The 20,703-nt window shown below is 43.8% G+C and overlaps 2 protein-coding genes across 2 annotated transcripts in view; one reads left to right on the top strand and one right to left on the bottom strand.

Moving 5' to 3' along the window:
* slc25a26 (solute carrier family 25 member 26) overlaps positions 1-5,854 on the top strand; it is a 72,537-nt gene extending 66,683 nt beyond the window's left edge. The window contains 1 exon segment of the mRNA XM_072666081.1: positions 5,226-5,854. Within this exon segment, the coding sequence (XP_072522182.1) occupies positions 5,226-5,322 (97 nt within the window). The 3' untranslated portion in view covers positions 5,323-5,854.
* A 1,217-nt stretch (positions 5,855-7,071) lies between these two features.
* lrig1 (leucine-rich repeats and immunoglobulin-like domains 1) overlaps positions 7,072-20,703 on the bottom strand; it is a 59,540-nt gene continuing 45,908 nt past the window's right edge. Inside the window, exons 10-18 of the mRNA XM_072665780.1 lie at positions 19,574-19,645; positions 18,336-18,407; positions 17,862-18,025; positions 17,180-17,500; positions 15,762-16,043; positions 12,495-12,929; positions 12,200-12,331; positions 11,723-11,986; positions 7,072-10,273 (exon numbers count right to left, since the gene is read on the bottom strand). Of these exons, the coding sequence (XP_072521881.1) occupies positions 10,065-10,273; positions 11,723-11,986; positions 12,200-12,331; positions 12,495-12,929; positions 15,762-16,043; positions 17,180-17,500; positions 17,862-18,025; positions 18,336-18,407; positions 19,574-19,645 (1,951 nt within the window). The 3' untranslated portion in view covers positions 7,072-10,064. The remainder of the gene's footprint in view (positions 10,274-11,722; positions 11,987-12,199; positions 12,332-12,494; positions 12,930-15,761; positions 16,044-17,179; positions 17,501-17,861; positions 18,026-18,335; positions 18,408-19,573; positions 19,646-20,703) is intronic.

The following is a 20,703-nucleotide window of genomic DNA, read 5'->3' as shown; positions in this document are numbered from 1 at the left end:
TTCTCAGGTTTGGCAAGAACTTCCTCTAGCGGGCGGGGTTTATGTAATGGAGGAATTGGCCCGTTTTGGTTCTGCTGGATTTTCATTTGTTCGAGGTTCACAGTTTGTCTTCCTTACTCACTTGTGCTGTAAGCGAGGCTTTACTGCCCGTTCCAGTCGGATGTTATGATGGCAGTAGCTGGAATTGTAAAAGTAGCCTCCAAGGTAAGGCAATAAATGAGCGAATCATAAAAAGACATCGCTATGAACTGAAGAATCATGAAGGAATGGGGTCGTAAAGTCCACTCTGTTTAACAGCAGGTACAATGAATTAAAGCTTTGGCTTCGTGGCAGTGATTTTTCCCCCTCTCCAGCTCGGGGAATGCCATCGTTCCCCCCGGGATCAATCTGTTCGGCCTTGCCGGCTGAGTCACGGCTCAGATCAGGTCCAGGCCTGGCCCGGGCTGTGCTGGGGGAAGTGTGCTTTTATATTTATAGAGTGCAGAGTCATTCATTTGGTTCCTGATTAGATACGCCCACTCATGAGCGGCCAGCGTGGCGGATGATGATGATGATGGCGGCGGCAGCGGTGGTGTTGTGTGGGCAGTGAGTCAGTGAACAGGTGCAGGAAGTGAGAAAGTTCAGAATTCTTTCCTATCACTCTGACTCACTCCACACGGTGCTGAGAAACAGAGGAACCCAGACAAAGGGCAACCAGGGGGTTTTCTGAGGTCTTCTTGTGGCTGACATGTTGGTCAGCTCCCATACATGGTTCCTTATGACCATCAGAAGGTGGGACGGGGCTGACTAATATTGAGGGGCATTTGGCCATCATCAAAACCCTCCTTCCTAAATGCTGAAGCAGCATGACTGGAGGAGAGTGTTGAGCAGCTGAGCCGGTCTGGAGCGTCTGGTGTGGTTAACCCACACGAGAAATGTGCTTTTCCTGAAGACTTCCAGGCTGTTGCTACGTGATCACATTAGGGTACAACTGTATGTGCTGGGAGGTTGCCATGGGGTTGTTAGGTGGTTGCTATAGTATTTCAGGAAATTACTCTGGTGTTGCTATGTGGTTGCTTTGATGGTAGGCGGTTGCTATGGTATCTTATATGGTTACAGTGGTTTTGCTAGGTGATTGCTAGGTAGTTTCTTTGGTGTTGTTAAGTGTTTGCTATATTGTTACGAGGTGGTTGCGCTGGTGTTGCTAGATGGTTGCTATAGTATCCCAGATGGTTGTAGTGAGGCTGCTAAGTGGTTACTAGATGGTTATAACATTATTGCTAGGTTTTGCTACAGAGTTGTTCAGTGGTTGCTGTCATATCCCTGATGGTTGATATGGTATTGCTTGGTTGATTATTATGATTTTGCAAGGTAATTGCTGCTGTGCTATCCCTGGGGATTGCAAAAATGTTGCTAAGTGGTTGCTAGGTGGTTAAAATGATTTTGCCAGGTGATTGCTAGGTAATTGCTCTGGTGTTGCTAAGTGGTTGCTATATTGTAACAAGGTGGTTGCTCTGGTGTTGCTAGGCAGTTGCTATAGTATCCCAGGTGGTTGCAGTGGTGCTGCTAAGTGGTTGCTAGATGGTTGTAATAGTGTTTCTAGGTGGATGATAGAACCTTTACTATAAGAGCTCAGAAATCCCAGCCTGCTGTACGCCACGCTGTTTGCACACTGTGTTGACACCTTTGCTGACACAGATGTGCAAATGCACACACAGCTTGTCTAGTCCCAGTAGAGAAGTACTGCCAATAGAATAGGACTATCCGGAGCAGATAAACATGAAACTATTGGCACCATGCCTAATGCCACGTGTGACTTAGAGGGGTATACAGCCCCCCCCAGCATTGAGCAGTGGAGCAGTGGAGCTGTGATGATGGAGCTCTGGAATGCTAGTTGGTGCTGGGGATGAGGTGGGGTGGTGATCGTCCAACATTCTGGTAGAGACAGTTACTCCAAACTCTTTTTAATACCCTTGATTTAGGAAGAAACATTGAATGAGCAGGTGTCCCAATACTTTAAGTAACTTATAGGGGGTTCAATGATTAAACTGACAGATAGGGATCAGATGTTTCCAGTGTAGGGTGGGTAATGTTGGGTGACTCAGGAGCTTGTCTGACTTTACCATCACACACACACACTCAAGTAGCAAACCCTTCACCCACATGCTGCACACACACCTACATGGACTCACAAATATGTCCTTGGTCTTGTGTTTTTTTACAGGATGAGGTTGCTTGCTGGTAACACACACACATTTTATAGAATTTCAGGACCAGGATCACAAAGTAATTAATCACAGGGTTGTGGGTTCGATACCCACGTCCACAAAGCTGCCACAGGGCCATGGGCCCTTGAGCAAGGCCATTAACCCTTCACAGCGTGGATGTGTTCAATTCCATCACTAGCTCACCTGATTTAACACCATTAAGCACTGATTAGTTTATCCAGGTGTTGGATGATAACTACTAGAGCTTTGGAGATGTTCTATTGAACACAGTGTTGTTAAATCACGACTTTCTGTATACCTGTTATTAGTATGATTTTAATATATTTATATTAGTGTTTTACTGAGTAATTTGTACAGGTGTTTAAACTTTTGCACAGTATATAATAAATACTAAAGCCTAATTATATTTAATTAAGTCATCAGTAAATACAAAGAAATGGTTTTGCTCCTTCAGTTTCACATAAACATAAAGTCCGGATCCTTTTGCTGGTCCTGTAGGTTAGCTCAGTTTTCCGTCAGACACACACACACACACACACACACACACATATACATACCTACATACATACATATCATATGGAGCATATGAGCAGCTCTGGAAAACACATGATCCGACAGAAGCATGCTAAAACGCTGGGTTCTGTGAATGTCTGGCATAGTGGAGAAATCTCTGACATGCTTGGCACCTTGTACAGCTTTGCAGTTGACAAAATTTATGTATTAGTGGGTACACCACTTGTGACCCTATTTCTAAATAGAGGACCATAAACCTCTAACTGCCCCTCTGTCCAACCCCCTCGTCCCCCACAGGTGCTCAGTATTTGAAGAGCTGAATGCTAACCACCGGCCGTTATAACCAAAGCCTGCCTGCAGACCGGCGGGGTTGAGTCAGAGTAAAGTCATGGGAGACGATTTTTCCCAAACATGGATTAGGTCTAGTCTAGTCTGGACTACACAGCAGTGCCAGTGTTGAATGAGCTTTGAGAATCAAGGCTTTGGATTGTTTAGAGACTGTTTACTTGAGCAAGCTTAGTTGCCTTGCTCAAGGGCACCTCAGCCGTGGATCCTGGGGAATCAGACCAGCAACCCTCTGCTCCCAAGCCTACCTCTGCCACCTTTAGGCCACCTCAAAGCCCTGATGGTCATGTTGCTAAGGTGGCCTCTTTCCGAAACAGGCTTTGCTATAAGGACTTGACTTGACCCTGGGTCTGAGACACCATTTTAAATGTCAGACCTGGGTTTTCTAAGACCCCTATCAGTCAGGAAAAGCGACTTGCTGTGGATGGGCCTGGATTCTGTGAAAGAGATTGGGTCAGAAAGTGAGAGAAGTGGGAAAAGAAAGAAAGAATGAGCCTGTGTGTGTGTGTGTGTGTGTGTGTGTGTGTGTGTGTGTGTGTGTGAGTGAAGAGGGGGCTGCTGGATGGTTGAAGGACGTGTGTGAATGTCATCTGGCCATCCGTCATGCAGAGAGGCCCCCAGGGCCGGCGCTAATACCAAAAGCAGCTGCGTGGAAAAGAGCCCGGGGGGACGGCTCACTCTCATAGCCCCTGGCGCATCCTCCAGCTCCTCCAACATCAACACACATTCCTCCTCCATCAGCCCTAAAGCTGCCAAACAACTAGCGCCGTTCCGAACACGCTTTATTTTAGACGCTCGGAGGAGCAAATCCAACCGCCTCACCGAAGACGAGAAGCCAGGATCATTCTTATACTGGTGCCTGTTTTTAACTGGTTCCCTGTCTGGGAATTTTTGAGGGTGTTGGGATTCCCCGTGTTGTGGAACCCCTGCTCTTCTGATGCACCTGATCCATCTGTTTGTATTAAAGCAACATTATGCATCATTTTTACCTTAAAATAGCAGCTTCAGGATCATGGTGATGCTTGGTGAACAGTGGTGAACAGTAACAGGAAGAATAGTGTCTCTGTCATTCCCACTCCGGGCTGGAATGCTGCTACTGCACTGTGGGATTGTGGGGTGGAGCTGCTCGAGACCTCTCTCCAGAACTGTGTTACGCTGCGTATTGTTCCTGTAGTATTGCTCTACTGCCTCAGTCCACAGGCCTCTTTACCTTCAGTGGTGGTTCTGGATCTCTCAGCTTGTCAAGAAGTGCAGCTGTCCATGAGGGGGCGCTCAAAACATGATTTGTATTTACTGCAGTGGAGTAAAAATGAACTTCGCTCCACAACTCTAGGGGGAGCTCCGGAGTATGAAGTACCAGTTCTGACATAATGCTGCTTTAATTGACATATCCACGTCACTCTCACTCCAGTTGCCTGAAAATCTCACTTTCACCTAAAAGTCTCACTCTTCTCCCATTCCACTCAACTCGAAATCTCACTCCGTTCTCACTCCAGCAACCTAAAGCACTTATTTAGCTCTCCTTATTTGGCAGAATATCACCCCCCTCCCCCTCATTTCAGCCACCTGAAGATCTCACCCCACTCTCTTTCAAGCCACCTGAATTGCCACCCCACTTTCTCTTTAGCTACCTCAAAATCTCACTCCAGCCACCTCAAAGTCTCACTCCGATCTCACTCCAGCCACCTAAAGCACTCATTTAGCTCTAAAAAAATCTGAGCCACCTCGGAATCTTACTCCACTTTTACTCTAGTCTCTAAAAGCCTCCTGAAAGTCACTCTGCTCTTATGTAGCCACCTGAAAATATCACTCCACTCTCACTCTAGCTTCTCTCACTATCACTCTCTCTCCAGCTGCCTGAAACTCTTACTTCACTCTCACTCCAAATCCATGAAAATCTCACTCTATTCACCAAAAGGTCTCACTCTGCTCACCCACTCAGTCACACTCACTCATGTTGGCGACGCCATGTTGTTTCCGTTCTGGTGAAGCTCAGAAACCAAACTTTCTCAAAAAAGCCTTCTTTCCACCCACAGAATAACCCTAATCTCACACAGTCTCACAGTCCAGTGCCTCTAACATGATCTGCAGAAGCAGGCCTTTGTGCTGAACTACCCGCTTTATCTGTCTTTCCGTCTCTCTCTTTCATCTCCCCCGCAGGCTGTTTGCTGGTAGCATCCCCAGGGTGACCTTCATCAGCATGGGTGGCTTCATCTTCCTCGGGGCTTACGAGAAAGTGCGTTGGATGCTGTTGTAGTCAGATACACTGTGGAGGACTGGCTGGATCAGGCTGACGTAGGATCTGGCGCAGGGTCGCTCTTCCTAGACGGACTCACCACAACACTGATCTTAGATCTGCAGAAATGGACAAATCCGATGAGCCCGTGAACCAAGGCGTCTGGGTGCAGGTCATACCAGGAGAGGACCCTGCAGTGGCCTTCTGGGGGCTGTAGCTGGCACACCTGGTGCTTGAGGAACCACCACCAGATCACATTACCCAGCGGTTTGCATTCCTGGCTATCGATGCACAGCATATTAGGTTTAACTGCCTGGGTTCCGGGGATTTTACAACGCAGACCTTTTTCAGATGGACATGCCATCCTGATCGTGTGTGTGTGTGTGTGTGATGAGATTGTGACATTAAAAGGGTTTTACACTGAGACTTGTGTGTGTCCCTCAGATATTGCTTTAAACACTGGCTTAGTTCACCACCTGTAATCTGCCACACTTTATCCAGCTGATATGAAGTCCATATAAGCTTAATCGGTCGATCAGACCTGGGGTGGAACTGGATAGAAGGCACCACTAGCAGATATTTGACTATATATATGTATATATACACACACACATACAATGTATGTATACACACAAACAAGACATTTTTTGTTGTCTTGGGTGTGTGTATATATATATATATATATATATATATATATATATATATATATATATATATATATATAGTGTGTGTGTGTCTATATTAGTGTGTGTGTAAATATGTATACTACTAAAAAAGTTCATAAAAACTCCACCTTATGCACAGCTTTCTTTTTCAGTTATTAATTTATTTTATGAAAAGGGAGACTTTTTTTTACATATACTTTCCTTTTAAAAACAGATTTTATGTTGTTTTGTTGACTAAAGTAAAGCATTTGTTCAATCAGAAAACCTTTAATTGTCCTTTCTTTAAGGGTCATCTGATAATAATATTAATAATAATAGGAAGAAGAAGAATAGTGTGCACTGTGATACCATAAAACTGTGATATCTTCTGAGACAGTTTCTATACTGTTAAAAGCTCATATCATTGCATTACCCTAATTACAGGATATACAGGCGATATTATATTTCAAAATATAGCAGATTCAGAGTTATACAAGATAGAATTATGTATTAATGTATGTTTTTTAAACAGCCTGCAATTAGCCATTTGTGTTGCTGCAGAATTATTCAATTATAACCATTTAATTAATAAATTAGCATCAGTGTTTAAAGTTTTGATCTGTGAATCTGTCACAGATAAACTGTCACGTAAAATGATCAATTTCTCTTGTTTTCAATGGAAGGCTTTAGTTGTAGCTCGGTGTAAAAGCTAACCCTGTGGTGTTGAGGCTGTACATTCGTCTTCCTTCGTTTTGTTACTGTTGCTCATAAAATCCTTTTTCTTTGAGTTCAGTTTTTGAAATAATGTAAATCTGACAGGTGCTCTTTATATTGTGGTGAAATTTTATGATGAATGGACCAATAGAAACGCTCCGAAATGACTAAAACATGGACATGGACTTCCTTTCAGTGTTTTTTCTGTTGCTGTTTTGGACGATATGCTTGAAAATGGTGTAATTAGGGGACTCTACTCTGACCTCTACTGACCTCTGTTACTTCCATGGTACAAAAACATCATGATGAACCTCGAGCCCCATCTGTCTGATTAGCGTCAGTTTACAGATGACATTGCAAGGTGTTCTCCCTGGACATTCAGACAACAAAAGTCAAAGAGCAAAAATGTGACTTTAATAGACACTTGCCATGTTAAACATTTCAACGTCTTTAGCATTGTAAGTGTACAGCGGTTTCAGTTCGCCTGAATAAATTAATGAGTAAGGGTGACCCATGTTTGTAGCATCTTCAAGAGGTTTTCATGAAGCCATGTTGGCTACAGAATTAGCCAGCCACAAACCTCTAGACCTTCTTGGTAGCACTTTTTGAGGCAGCAACAACAACTTCCCTCAAAGTTAAATTAGCTGGCCAACTCTGGCAACCTTGATAAACCGGTGCTAAACCAGCTGGCTTAATGAAAAACCCAGCTTTGTAAACCAGTTCTGACTAAAAACCAGCCAGCTACCTCTGAAATGCTGCCTCATGCTAGCCGGCTAACTCCGCTATCCTGTGCTATGAATTACTCCCTCAGTTTGGTAGCAGTAATATCTCACTGGTACATTAGGCATTAAAAAAAAAGCAAAAAGCTTCACAGACTTTAAGAGCTGTTTACCTTTTATCTGTTATTTGGTTCAGAGAGTCTACCCGATGATGGCGCCAAGTGGAGTTAGCATAAGCTAATGGTGTTTGCTGAAGATACTGGCCTTTCCTTCTGAGGAAACCATCACCAAGTGAGTTTTATCATTCCCTTTTGTCGTTTTGGCAGCGTTATTCTCTATTACTAACAGTCTGTTAGTTTTTATTCCCCCCACATTCACTGTCCCTCATAGGTGTTACAAAATGCAGTCAATGAAATAATAATAATAAAAAAACGGAACAGAAATACAGTTTAAAATGTACCACAGTTTAACCATAACGTGACGAGAAGCAGCATCTTGTGGTTTGTACCTTAAAATTAGTCACTTCCATGTCAAAACCTCATAACTTCATTTTTAAGCTTTATTTTTTCCCCACACTATTTGAAAATGCTAGCTAGAAAACACTAGCTAAACGACTGTGGACATTTTAAGAATGAATGGACCAACAGAAAACAGTCCCGAAGTCCTTGGAAAATCCTAAAACGCCCTAAAAAATGTTTTATATGAATGTACAGCACTGTGCAGAAGTCATGAAGTGTTTACAACTATTTAGCTGTTGATAATAATCCAGTTAATCTGATAAATAATATCGTCACAGTCACGTAAAAAAAAACGTCTACCTCCAAAATGGTGAATGGGAAAAATCCTTCAATGGAAGTCAATGGAAAAAGAATTGATTCCAAGTCACTTTGGAGAATTTCTACTGGTCCATTCATCAGGACATTTGGACAACATAAATGGAGTTATTAGGTTTTTGTGTGACTGCTGTGATGCTTTAGTTAGAACACAGGTTTGGTTCCTGACTATGACCTTTAATGAAGGGCCGATTGGATGCACCAGGTGTTTGTCCTCCAATTCAATGAGGACAGCTTATGAGATGCTTGTTATCTGTATTTATTCTAATATAAGCTCATTTATACTCCCTTAAGGTACGAAAATGAATACATCCCTCTCAAAACGATTTAACCGTCACTGCCCACATACTTCTCTGCGTCCTTTACATTTGCATGGATGTTAAGCAAAATGTCCACTAGAGGGTAGTTCAGAGACGAGCGTTTCGTACAACAAAACAGGCAAAAGCAGCATCGATGTAAACGGCTGTAAACGGTGTCAAAACAAACAGTTCTGCCGGAAATTTCTTTTCTGACCAAAGTTTTGTCTTTGTCGTGTCTATATGGCAGTGGTCATGTTTCGCTTGAACTATTGGCTTCACTGCCCTCATGATTTCCAGTGGTACTGGTCCGTTCAGTCCGTATCCGTAAGCTTTCAGAGAATGCGCACGAAATGAGCGCAGAGTACGGACAGAACGCCCCATCCGTATCCATATCCGTATCCGTATTTAATACGGAGCACAAATGAGCCTTAAGACCTTTCCACAGTACTGTACATTAAAAACTGTTAAACAACCATGTTCTACGAATGAGGTTCTGTTACGCCAGCGACTAAAGCCACAGTTCCTGTAGGCCTAAACTGCGAAAGACTGCTTTGGAAGCATTTCATGAAGCAGCACAGCCTACTCGCCTCACCTCAACCAAGCAGTGTTGGCTTCTCCTTTCGGAAGCACTCAGTACGAGTATGCTAGTGATTAACGGCAACGTTAGTGTGTGTGCACGCGTGTGTGTGTGTGTTCTTGTGAACGCAAAGGTTTTTCCTCTCGTCGGAAATTCAGACTTTCCTATAAATCTGACGGAGAACATCAGTAAATGTTCGAAACAAAACCGTCTTCACACAAAAGTGCTGAAAAATGTTCGCCCTTTGCTCCCCCTTATTGTACCGTACTGGGCCTGAGCAGCTCAATGCCAAGACCAGGAAATATGAAACGTGTCATAAGGCCATAGATGAAAATTATAGGGCTTATCTGAACTTCAAGTGCAGTGATTTTTCCATTTCATGAAAAGAAAAAGTAAAACACAGTATAAAAAAAATAAAAATACAGACGTCTCACAGATTGTTTGTTCATGCTATAAGGCACCAGGGCTGAATACCGGGAAAAGCTCGGGAGGTTCGTAAAAAGAGAGAAAAATAGCATCACTCCGTTCGGACCATGCACAGAATAAATTCAAATACTCTTCTGTAAAAGTTATATAATAATATATATATATATAAATTTATATATATATATATATATTTATATTTATATATATATATATGAAAACTCTTATGTACAATTCAAAGTCCACTGTTATAGCACTATCGTACAGTATTCCCTACATTAGCATGCTTTCAAATGCAAGTCACATTTCTGAGCGGTGAACCAAGCCTCCCTGGGGAGGATTTAAAACTATGTACAGCTGTAACGCTCGCACTGAGGCGCGAACGCCCCTGTTCAAGCTTCGCCTTCAAACTCCGGGACGCCCCGATTCTGCATTCAGACGCGCGGGGCCAGCTCGATCTGCGCCCCTCGGTTTGAGGTAGCGGTTCGCAGTGCAAAGAGGATATAAAAATAATAACAACGACAACAGAAAGTCTTAGCCAGGGTGGCCAGGTGCTAGTCACTGGCCCGCCTCAAGGGGGCGCTCTCACTCTGGGCGGGTCTGGCCGCGTGTGTGTGTCCGTTGGGTAACAGAGTCTTTGTGAGCTCAGACCCGCATTCAGTGTCTGTGTGGGTAGGGGGGAGGGACGTTGGCTTCGTCTGGTGATGGTAGCTTTCGTCGGCTGATGGAGAGCTCGCTGCCCCCGTCTTTTTCGCCAAAAATCCTAAAGGCAAGAAGAGTCAGGACACTTGTTCAGATGTTGCCGTTAATTATTAACAATTAAATATTTTTAAATAATGTTCCTATTAAATTGACATTTATTCATTTTGATTACAGCATTACACTGTTCTGTTTGTCAACACAGTATCAGCAGCTTGAGCTTTCGCAATTTTTTTTTAACTCAATAGCTAGATAGGAAGAAGTCTACCCATTCACTCGTAACAGCACAACCCAGCAGGACAGTTAGGAAAAGTACCTAGCCTAGCCTTATCTAGCCATTTTCACTGTTAATATTAAAACAAATACACTCTGTGTCCACATGTTTGTGGACAGCACTCTAGCCCTTTCTAGAGATCTTATAATATTTCAATATTTCAAATATAGTCATGGCAATTCAGCCCTCCTAAAGTGACCTGAATTTTCAGACAGGCAGAAAGAAGCTTCACAAAGTCACAGGTTCTTCCATCTGGCCCCGAGGCCACGGAATGCTGTATGTGACCACACACCTTCTTCACGCTCCTAAAACCGAGCTGAGCTAATCATTCCATCATACCTGCGGACAGGACAGAACCTGCCTGAAGCTTTCATTAGCTGTTGATGGAAGCAGAACACTTCTATTGATTTATGAGCTGAGGGCGGATCCTCATGAATCAAACTCTCATCCAAAGTCTGACAGTCGGATATTGGGCAATGAAACGTACACGGAGCCATCAGTGTGAACTCTAATTGGTCTGTCCTCATTGCTAGTAAGGAGGGGCATTTGAGTGTTTTTCCCCCCATTTAGAAATCCACAATTTCATATATATCTTTTATATATATAAAAAAAAACACATTTCCCCCCTTAATATTATTTGATTAAAATGTAGTTTTTTAAAAAAAGATTTCCATATTTAGCTCCACTTAGATGCTGCCGTATTCTCTGTGGACTTTAAGTAGGGCTGAATGGTTTGAAAAAAATATCTAATTACGATCTGCCAATGCGATTTATATTGCGATTATTTTTGAATGACTTAAACCTGTATTAGTGGCTCACATATTGATCAAATATAATTATAAACATATTCCTACATCAAAGGATTTTCTGGGTTCACAGATATTTATAGATGAAATGCAATTTTAAGTTTCATTTTTATATATTTTTGAATAATAAGTGCAATATCACAGGATGAATTAGCTCATAAGCCGAGGAGTAACATCAGTAAAAATATGCCTTCGTGAGCTTTTCTCATGGCGGGATGCTTTTGAATGCCTGTGTAACGGAGGTGGGGGTTTGTGGCTGGACCTGAAGCGTGACTGGTAAGAAGTAGAAGGTTTCTGATATTCTCTTGTATTGGGTGTTTTTTCTTTCCTTTAAAACTTGTAGGCTACTGGCCAACCTACTCCCTCTGATTGTGAGACATTAATCTGTATATTCTGTATATAAATGATCACACTCGTGTTTGTTTAGTTATACCTTTTCTGTCATTCTGTTTCTTGTGTGATGACCTATCGTGGTTGCTGGGAAAGATGGGCTGGGGGTCTCTCCTGACCCCGTTGGGTGTGCCATTGCAGTGTGTGTCGCCTGGCCTTTGGCTGGTGAAGGTTGAGGGAGGCTGAGCCTGCTGGTACTCCGGACCTGAAGGGGGCGCTATCCCCTGGGGGAGGTAGTCTGATGGTTTGGAGTAGGTGGTGCTGTTTTCCATGCAGTCTGTGCAGACCACCGGAATGTCAAAGCCTCCTGCGGGAAACACAGAGAGAGAGAAGATCTGATGTTCTGACCGATTTCCAACTCAAGTTCAGTTTATATTGTGTGTCAGGTTAGTCTCAGTTTGGGGTGCTTTCTAGGACAGGGACAGGGACAGGGACAGGAACTGAGCTTTAATCATGAGTAAATCATAGATAAGTGTGCGACCAGATATGGGCTCTTGAAGTTTCAGTAATGGCAGCTTACCATTACTGTCTCTGTGTCCAGTGGGTTGGGAGCCTCCACTGGACTCTACTCGTATACAAATGTCCTGCCTCTCAGAGAGTGTCCCTTGCGAGGACAGGTAGCTCGGGACGTCAGGAGGGACAATCGTCTCGTCTGGATGAAGAAAGATTGAAAAAGGAATGAAAAAACACAGTTTCATATTGAGCTATGGGTAAATAGCCAAAGCTACCTACAGGACGATGAATGGAGACACAAGACAGTCATCATGTAAGCAAACATAAAAACAGCGAGCCGTGTTTGAGGCTCCACCACGCACCGGTGTTAACGCTGCACTCTTCGCTCTTCCTCCTCGTCTGGTAGATGATGCACACCCATACCAGCGACGTCACTACGATGCTGGTCACCACAGCGATGACGATGATGCCCACGGTGACGGTGCTGGGGCCAGATGACAGGGTGCAGGGGCCGCTGGGCCGCTGGAACACGCTTAGCCTGCAGTGGGCCCGCTCTGTGCCCAGCGGGTTGGACATGACGCAGGTATAGCGTCCGGCATCCTCCAGGATGGCGCTGCCGATCACCAGCAGCTGATTGCCGGGGGTGAAGTGGTGGCGATCGCTGGGGCGCAGGGGCTCCTCCCCTCGGAGCCAGGTGATGCGGGGTGGTGGGCTCCCCAGAGCTTTACACTGCAGGGCCACCGTCTCTCCGACAACAACGCTGCGGTCCTCCATGCCCTGCGCCAGGTGGGGCGTCTCTGTGAATCGAATGGAAACGAACATGTAAACAAAAACCTTGTGGCTCCAGTTTTTCACTTTTTGGCATAATGTGAATCTGGCAGTTGTTGTTTATTGAAGATGGCAGGTTTGTGTGCGACATCGACGAGATGCACCCATAAGCAATGCATTGACACATTCTCTGCAAGCCTCTCCACCAGGTTGACCCTTGATATATATACATATATACATAATGATGAATCACCTATTTTCTGTTGGCATGACATCTGACATTTCCTGAATCTGTAGACCCCGTCCTTTCTATTGCATCTTATCTTGAGATTGCAAGTGATTCACATATGAAGGTACAAGGCTATGTAGTAAGGTGGTGTAACTCATCTTCTGCCTCTCGCCATGTCTACCTGGTGGATTTGTGTGTCTGTCGCTTGCCACTCATCTATAATTAGTGGATTTGTGCACCCGCCTACATTTTTCAGGTTTAGGGCCAGATTATCTCTTCACTCAGTGCTCTAGGTAACATGGGGCCTCAAGCTGTCCTGGGACTCCGGTCCTCATTGCCCACCCCTGCCCCTGCCAGTATGTAGCACTTAGTTTTCACAAATTTCACAAATACTGTTCTTAAAACAGTCTGGCAACACTAGTTTCCCCTTTAAATTGAAAGTAATTTATCCACCAAGACATGTTTGGTGTCTGACGCTTGCCTTGTACATGTACACTGGTTTCGGACACTGTGTAACACAGCGTTATTCATAAAACAGACAGATGCCTCCTGCTGAATTTGTCATAAACACAAAATTTGTGTAAATCTGATTTGCTGCTGTACTACTGCATTCAGTTGCATTAAGGCAGCAGGTGGTAATGCTCGAGACAGAGGTTCTTTTTAAGCCATACAAGCGATATATAAACATCGCTGGGGTTAAAAAAAATCCCATGTGTTCAGCCTTCAAGGAAGAAACTTAGACAAACCAGATAAGTGGGGGAAAAGCTGAAAATCGGACTTCCTGTGCGTCTATTATTCCTGCAGGTGGCTGAGTAAAGCGGCTGTGCTACAGCCTGAGAAAAGCTCTCATATCCCAGTGATTAAGCCCCATAGCCTCTCCGTGACCCCCTCTCTGACCTTTCACCTCTGGCCCCAAACACAGGGCCACAGCTGCACCAAACAAAAAAAATATATATAAAAACATTCCTTCGTGCCGCTGGAATTACCCAAATCCCAGCAGCTTTAGACCTAATAGGACTCTCTCTCTTTCTCTTTTTCTCTACACTAACCCAACAAGGCTCTCTCGTTCTCTCGCTAAACCAAACCCCACAGGATCCAAGCACTTCTGAAGGCAATGGTTAGATGGATCAGGTAGATGGGGGTCTGCATGGGCATGAAAGAGAAGCCCTAATAAACCAACCCATGACTCATGAGTTTGAGACTTGACCAGATCAGGCCCGAGTGGTACTGCTCAACTTGAAACTTGAACATGAGCTGAGCCCACAACTCAGACAGCAGCTAGGCTATAGAGGAGAATGTGAGAAAGGGAGAGAGAGGGAAAGAGAGAGAGCTAACAAAAACAAAAACATCAACCTTAACGCCTTAAACCTGAGGCTGTAAATGAAAAATAGTCCCGAAACCCGATATTTTGTTGGGTCTCGTTGGTCTCAGGTTCTAGTCTCTATATACTAATCATACTACACGTCACTCACTGCCGTAATATGAGCACAACTGATCACACTTTCTCTCTAACCTTATTTTGAGCTATAATAAATGAATGTACTGATAATTATTTGATTAATCAATTTATCCACTATCATCATTCTGCAGGTTCCTTTGACTTCTCTGCCATCCTCATTCAAATCTCCATCTCTGGCTGTGACTGGAATCCCTACTCCCTCATTAATGTTGCTCTATAAAGAGGAGGACTGTGTGTAGTTTAGTAAGTAATGGTAGAAAAGCGAATTCGGACACTTCCTCATCCTGTGTCTGGTCGTCTGAACCGTGTGTACATCTCCACACACACACACATGCAAACTAGTAAAGTAAAAGCACTGTGCTGTTCATGGAATAATCTTTGACTGGGATGCTGCTGAGCAACCTATTCCAACTGTTAAGAAACTAAGTGGGAAAGTTCATGGGAAATTCACGGCATCCAGTGGCTTTTAATGATCGTTTGCTGATGTCTGATTATGGCTCTATTTTGTTGTGCTGTCTGTTGCTTAGCAACAAAGAGACTCGCAATGCATTCTGGTCCACATTTAGCTCATAGTGAGCTTTGATGTTCACTAGAAATTACCAGAGAATTCTGGGAAATTGTAGTGCCATCATCATAATCGTGCTTGAATTCTGCTTTACGAATAAGTAAAGACGTACTCAATCAATCATGATGAATTTTGGTCACAGCCTCTGTGCGAAATAAGGACGTCTTTTATGCTGTAGCCACATCGCCCCCTGAACTTTCGGATGTGTACTGCAATCTGTTAGTATGGCTTCGTGTCTCATTAAAAAACCTTTCAAAAATATTTAAAAAAATTCAAATGCAAGCCGGGAATGTCCTACAACTTAAATGTACATTAAAGTAGCAAAATTTCATACCATCTAACATCAGACCTGTTCTATTGGGCTATTCTTCGATTTTTGTTTGATAGGACAGCGACAATTTGAACATTATAGAGTGCTTTTGTTTTTACGCTTGATAATTAGTGGCTATCAGTGATTGATGGCTAATGGCTGCAGCTCTACTATCAATTAATCACAGCAAGTCACAATTATCTCACTCACTATACAAACGTAGAAGCCTCACCACTACAGGCAAAAAGATAAAACCACAAAGCAATCATGGAGATCCAGGTGCAGGTGGCACTCTTACCCAGTACAGTGAGCGTGGCGTTGGCCGAAATCATCCCTGCTGTGTTTTTGGCCGTGCAGCTGTACACGCCCATGTCCTCTGGCTTCACGTCCATGATGAAGAAGACGTCGTCGTCGGGCATCACCTGCATGCGGCGCTCGCGGGCCGCTGGGAAGTCCGTCCCGCCATCCTTCTGCCACGCCACCTGGGGGGGCGGGTAACCCTTAGCCATGCACTCCAGACGAGCCTTGGTGCCTGCCCGGATGGTGATGTCGCGGGGCGTCGTCACGAAGGACGGCAACACTGTGTGTTCGTGCAGGAAGAAAGGTGAAAAAAAGCAGAGAATTAGGCATGGTCCACTTTATTCCCCTCGACCTAACTGCATAAAACACCAAACTAACTGAATCAGAAGCCCAACAGAGCTGCTATTCACAGCTGTGGCTAACTTAATTCGGCTTGGGAAACGAGTCGGGGCAGGCATGAAACCAAGAAATAAAACAAGAAATAAATAAAATGAAACGTTTGAAGGCCATTAATTTGCATCTGCTGGACAAACAGACAGAGCATGTAACACTGGGCCGCTGTGGGCACTGGAACTCTGCTAAATCAATTTGTTCCAAATTCCTAAAGTGTGTGAAGAGACTGGTCAGGAGAAAGGGGGAAACAGACACTAATCACATTTCTGCTCTGAAGCTTGAGCATGTCTCCCTTTTGCTCTTTTTTCCTCACTCCAGCAAATCAGTCTGGGACACTACAAAGCCGAAGGGATATAAAACTTCACATATGGAACAATAAGTTCCTCCTAATCCCTCCCTGAGAAAGTGGCCAGGGAGCAATAACCGCTTAATCTCTATCCAGGATACTCTGAATAGAAGCTCATGAGATGTACACTATATCGACAAAAGTATTGGGACAGCTGCTCATTCATTGTTTCGGCCAGAAACAAGGGCATTAAAGAAGAGTTCATCCTGCTTTTGTTGGAGGAACTGTCTCTACTGTCCAGCGAAGAAGGCTTTCTACTAGATTTCTGAGCATTGCTGTGAGGATTTGTTTGCATTCAGCAACAAGAGTAGCGTTAGAGAGGTCAGGATGTTGGATGATCACCAGCCCACCTCATTCCCAATTCTCCAACTCATCCCATAAGTATTGGATGGAATACACCAGCTCCACTGCTTCACAGCTCAATGCTGGGGGGCTTTATACCCCTCTAGCCCACAACTGGCATTAGGCATGGAGCCAATAGGTTCAATTTGTAATCTGCTCCAGAGAGTCCTAATCAAATTTGCACAATTTTCCCCTTAGCTCGAAATGTTGGAGACTAGCCAAGACACGTTTGAAGTTTGTTCAAGATCATGGTTAGCTACAATAGCCTCACATCTCCAGGGCAATCTTTATTCAAGGTACTTTGATGTTAGAGGACCTTGCGGAGTGTAACCTACCGCTGACGCTGAGACGCGCCTTATTCGAGTAGGTGGAGCCGAAGTGGTTGGAGATGATGCACTGGTAGCGCCCCTCGTGGTCAAAGGTGATGTCCCTGAGATGGAGGACAGTAGTGTACTCTGTCACTCCTCCGTCACTGGACCGCACATGGGCGAAGTTCTCGACTTCGGTCTGCCGAAGAGTCTCCTGGTCCTTGCGCCACGTGAAAGTCATGGGGGAGCTGCTGCTGCTGGCCGCCGTGCAGGTCAGACGTACGTCCTTCCCCAACACGGCCGCCGTCGGCACTGGGTGGACAGTGATCTGGGGCTTGGGCAGGTCATCTACAGAAAATACACATATGTTACTTAAAAAGTACTGGATGGAGCACCAACATACTAGAGGATACAGTTCCACTGCTCCACACCTCAATGCTGGGGGGGCTTTATACCCCTCTAGCTCACGCCTGGCATTAGGCATGGTACCAATAGGTTGATGTTAAGCAAAGCTTTTTGGAGGCTCCTGGATCAGAAGCCCAGCAGGGGTGAGACCACAAAACGGCAACAGGGTGTTGGGTGACTAAGGCTCATCGATGCTGACTTTAATAATCTAAACTGCAGGTCGTCAGGACACCTAGCAAGATGCTAGTTAGATAGCTAGGGCTATAGAAAGTAAACCCTCTAGGAGCATGATGGGTCAGCTTACCGCACACAAAGCTCTGAGCTGGAACCTGGAATATGCTGGTACCCTTCAGGCTCTCTGGGTGAGCGCATTTGGCCTGAATTCCCATCTGCATGTCACGTTTCACCACCCACTCGGGAAACCAGTGGAGCTGGCAATCGCACAGGAAACTATCGCTCAGGATTTCACTAGAGAAAGAAAAAAGGAAAGGACATTTTTAATGCAGCATTTTTCCTTTATTTGAAAAAGCAAAAAAACAAACTGTTCAATTTTGCAACACATTTATATGCCTTTTTTGTCAGAGCCTTGAGAGGACGGTCATTTCATGGAAGAAACGTCATTCTGTGAGTGTGTGATATAATATCTGCATATGTGTGAGAAACACAAACACTCCCGTCAGAATGAACGTTAGTAACCGCAGACAGGCGCGATGTTAATTGGTGGCTATTTCCTTTCATCCACGATTAGAAACAGTGCAATTCCTTTAACATGACTTACAGAGAGCGCAGGTTCTTCATCTTGCTGAAGGCCTCTGGCAGAATGGAGCGAATGGCGTTTTCCCCCAGGTCCCTGTTCAGAGATTAAACAAGGGTCCTTCAGACTGAACAGCGAGGACATGGGAATGTTCCCGGCACACACACAAGCCTGCCTGATGTACACACATTTTCTCTCTCCTTCATCAACACACACATTTCCTTACCAGACAATATAAGAGACATCCAGCATTTAGGCTAGACTGTATTCAAAAGCTCTATATTCTAAAGGCTCTATATTCTCAAAGCTCTATATACTAAAGGCTCTATATTCTAAAGGTTCTATATTCTAAAGGCTCTATATTCTAAAGGTTCTATATTCTAAAGGCTCTATATTCTAAAGGTTCTATGTTCTAAAATGTCTATATTCTAAAGGCTCTATATTCTAAAAGTTCAATATTCTAAAAGTTCCATATTCTAAAGGCTCTATGTTTTAAAAGTTCTATATTCTAAAAGTTCCATATTCTAAAGGCTCTATATTCTAAAAGTTCTATATTCTAAAGGCCCCATGTTCTAAATGCCCCACATTCTAAGGCTCTATGTTCTAAAAGCTCTATATTCTAAAGGCTCTATATTCTAAAGGCTCCATGTTCTAAATGTTCTATATTCTCAAAGCTCTAAATTCTAAAGAATATATATTCTAATGTTCTATATTCTAAGTCTCTATATTCTAAAGGCCCGATGTTCTAAAGGATCCATGTTCTAAAAGATCCATGTTATAAAGGCTCCATGTTCTAAGGCTCTATATATTTTAAGGCTCTATATTCTAAAGGCTCTATATTCTAAAGGCTCCATGTTCTAAATGTTCTATATTCTAAAGGCTCTATATTCTAAAGGCTCTATATTCTAAAGGCTCTATATTCTAAAGGACTCTGTATTCTAAAGGCTCTATATTATAAGGACTCTATATTCTCTAGTCTTTTCTCTGAAGTTGCTTCTCCAACACACCCCAGTACTCACTGAAGCATGTCTATAAATTCCATTTCTTTGACAAAACGGCCCACATGCTCAATAACTGCTCGTCTAGCAGAAGAAAACAGGCTGAAGTTGAAGCTGGCTGGAGCAGGCCTCTGAGCAGCTGGCCTAGCAAGCGGCCTCACTCTTCTAGTTTTACAAAGACGCTATTAAATTGCTAGCAGCCCTCTCAAGCATCTGCTTTTGGCAGAAAGCGCTGGGACACGCGCTGCATTGTGGGATACTCACAGGTGCTCAAGGGCTTCCAGGCCCAAGAAGGCTCTCTTGGCCACCGACTTGATCTTGTTTCCAAACAGCGTTCTGCCATTTTCCAAACACGGAGGCGATGTCGGTAGAGAGAACATGGACAAGGATGGGACAAAAGGAAAAATAATGAACAAATACAATTTAATAAAATATAAAATATATTATAAAAAATATTCATTAAATAATACATTCAAATAAAATATAAATTGCAATTAGAAAAAAAGAAACATTCATATATAATATATAAAATTAAACGGAGAGGGAGGAGGGGGAGGCGAGAGAAAGTGCAATTAGTGAGGCTGAATCTGATAAGGGATTGAGGGGTGGGAGGTTGGGAAGTATTGGAAATTTGAACTGTGTAGAGATTAGTAAGAGGGCAAAGGATGGGATTGGGACTCCAGCGCCGCCCTTCAAAGTGCACTTTTATCTTTATTAGAATTTTAGCGGCGATGACAGGGCGGGGCCCGAGCGCATGAAAGGGGGCTTCAGTGACGGGACGAGGCCTCGCAGCTTGTAGAGTAATAAACAGCAGCCTTGTCATGGGCTGCGGTTCAAACGCAGAACAAGATGCCTGATCCCTTCTAGGGGGCTAATCCCACTCGTTCTTCAAAAGCTGCCCCTGAGACAGACAGACACACACACACACTGCACACACTACACACACAGCTCTTGAATCAGGGATATGACCTCTGTATTGGAAGATTTCAGTCCCCCACATAACTACGAAGTCAAAGGCAAACCCAGCAATGCTGATCTCCTGACTCAGAGGGCGGCTGAGGAGAGAGGTTAACTGAAAACCATGTAAGCACTTCTACAAAACTGGTGCCATTGGTGTCCAGTATGTTTGATGAGATGCATTATGGTTATTAGGTGTTAATGACGGCGTTTACAAAGCTTAAAGCTATTCATTCAAATGTTCTTGTTAACCTGGTTTATGAGAAAATACCATTTCTTAAAGAGTAACATCCTATTTTTAAGCATTTTCCATGAGTACGTCACCAGTCTTCCACTCTGAACTGGCTAAACTCTGACATGCACCCATTAATATGAGCCCACTACATATAATCACTGCTCTGTTATACCAATACTGTTTACTTTTGTACTTGCACAAT

The sequence above is a fragment of the Salminus brasiliensis genome, chromosome 21 (assembly GCF_030463535.1).
Source record: "Salminus brasiliensis chromosome 21, fSalBra1.hap2, whole genome shotgun sequence".
Lineage (NCBI taxonomy): Eukaryota > Metazoa > Chordata > Actinopteri > Characiformes > Bryconidae > Salminus > Salminus brasiliensis.
This window is presented reverse-complemented; position numbering and strand designations above follow the sequence as displayed.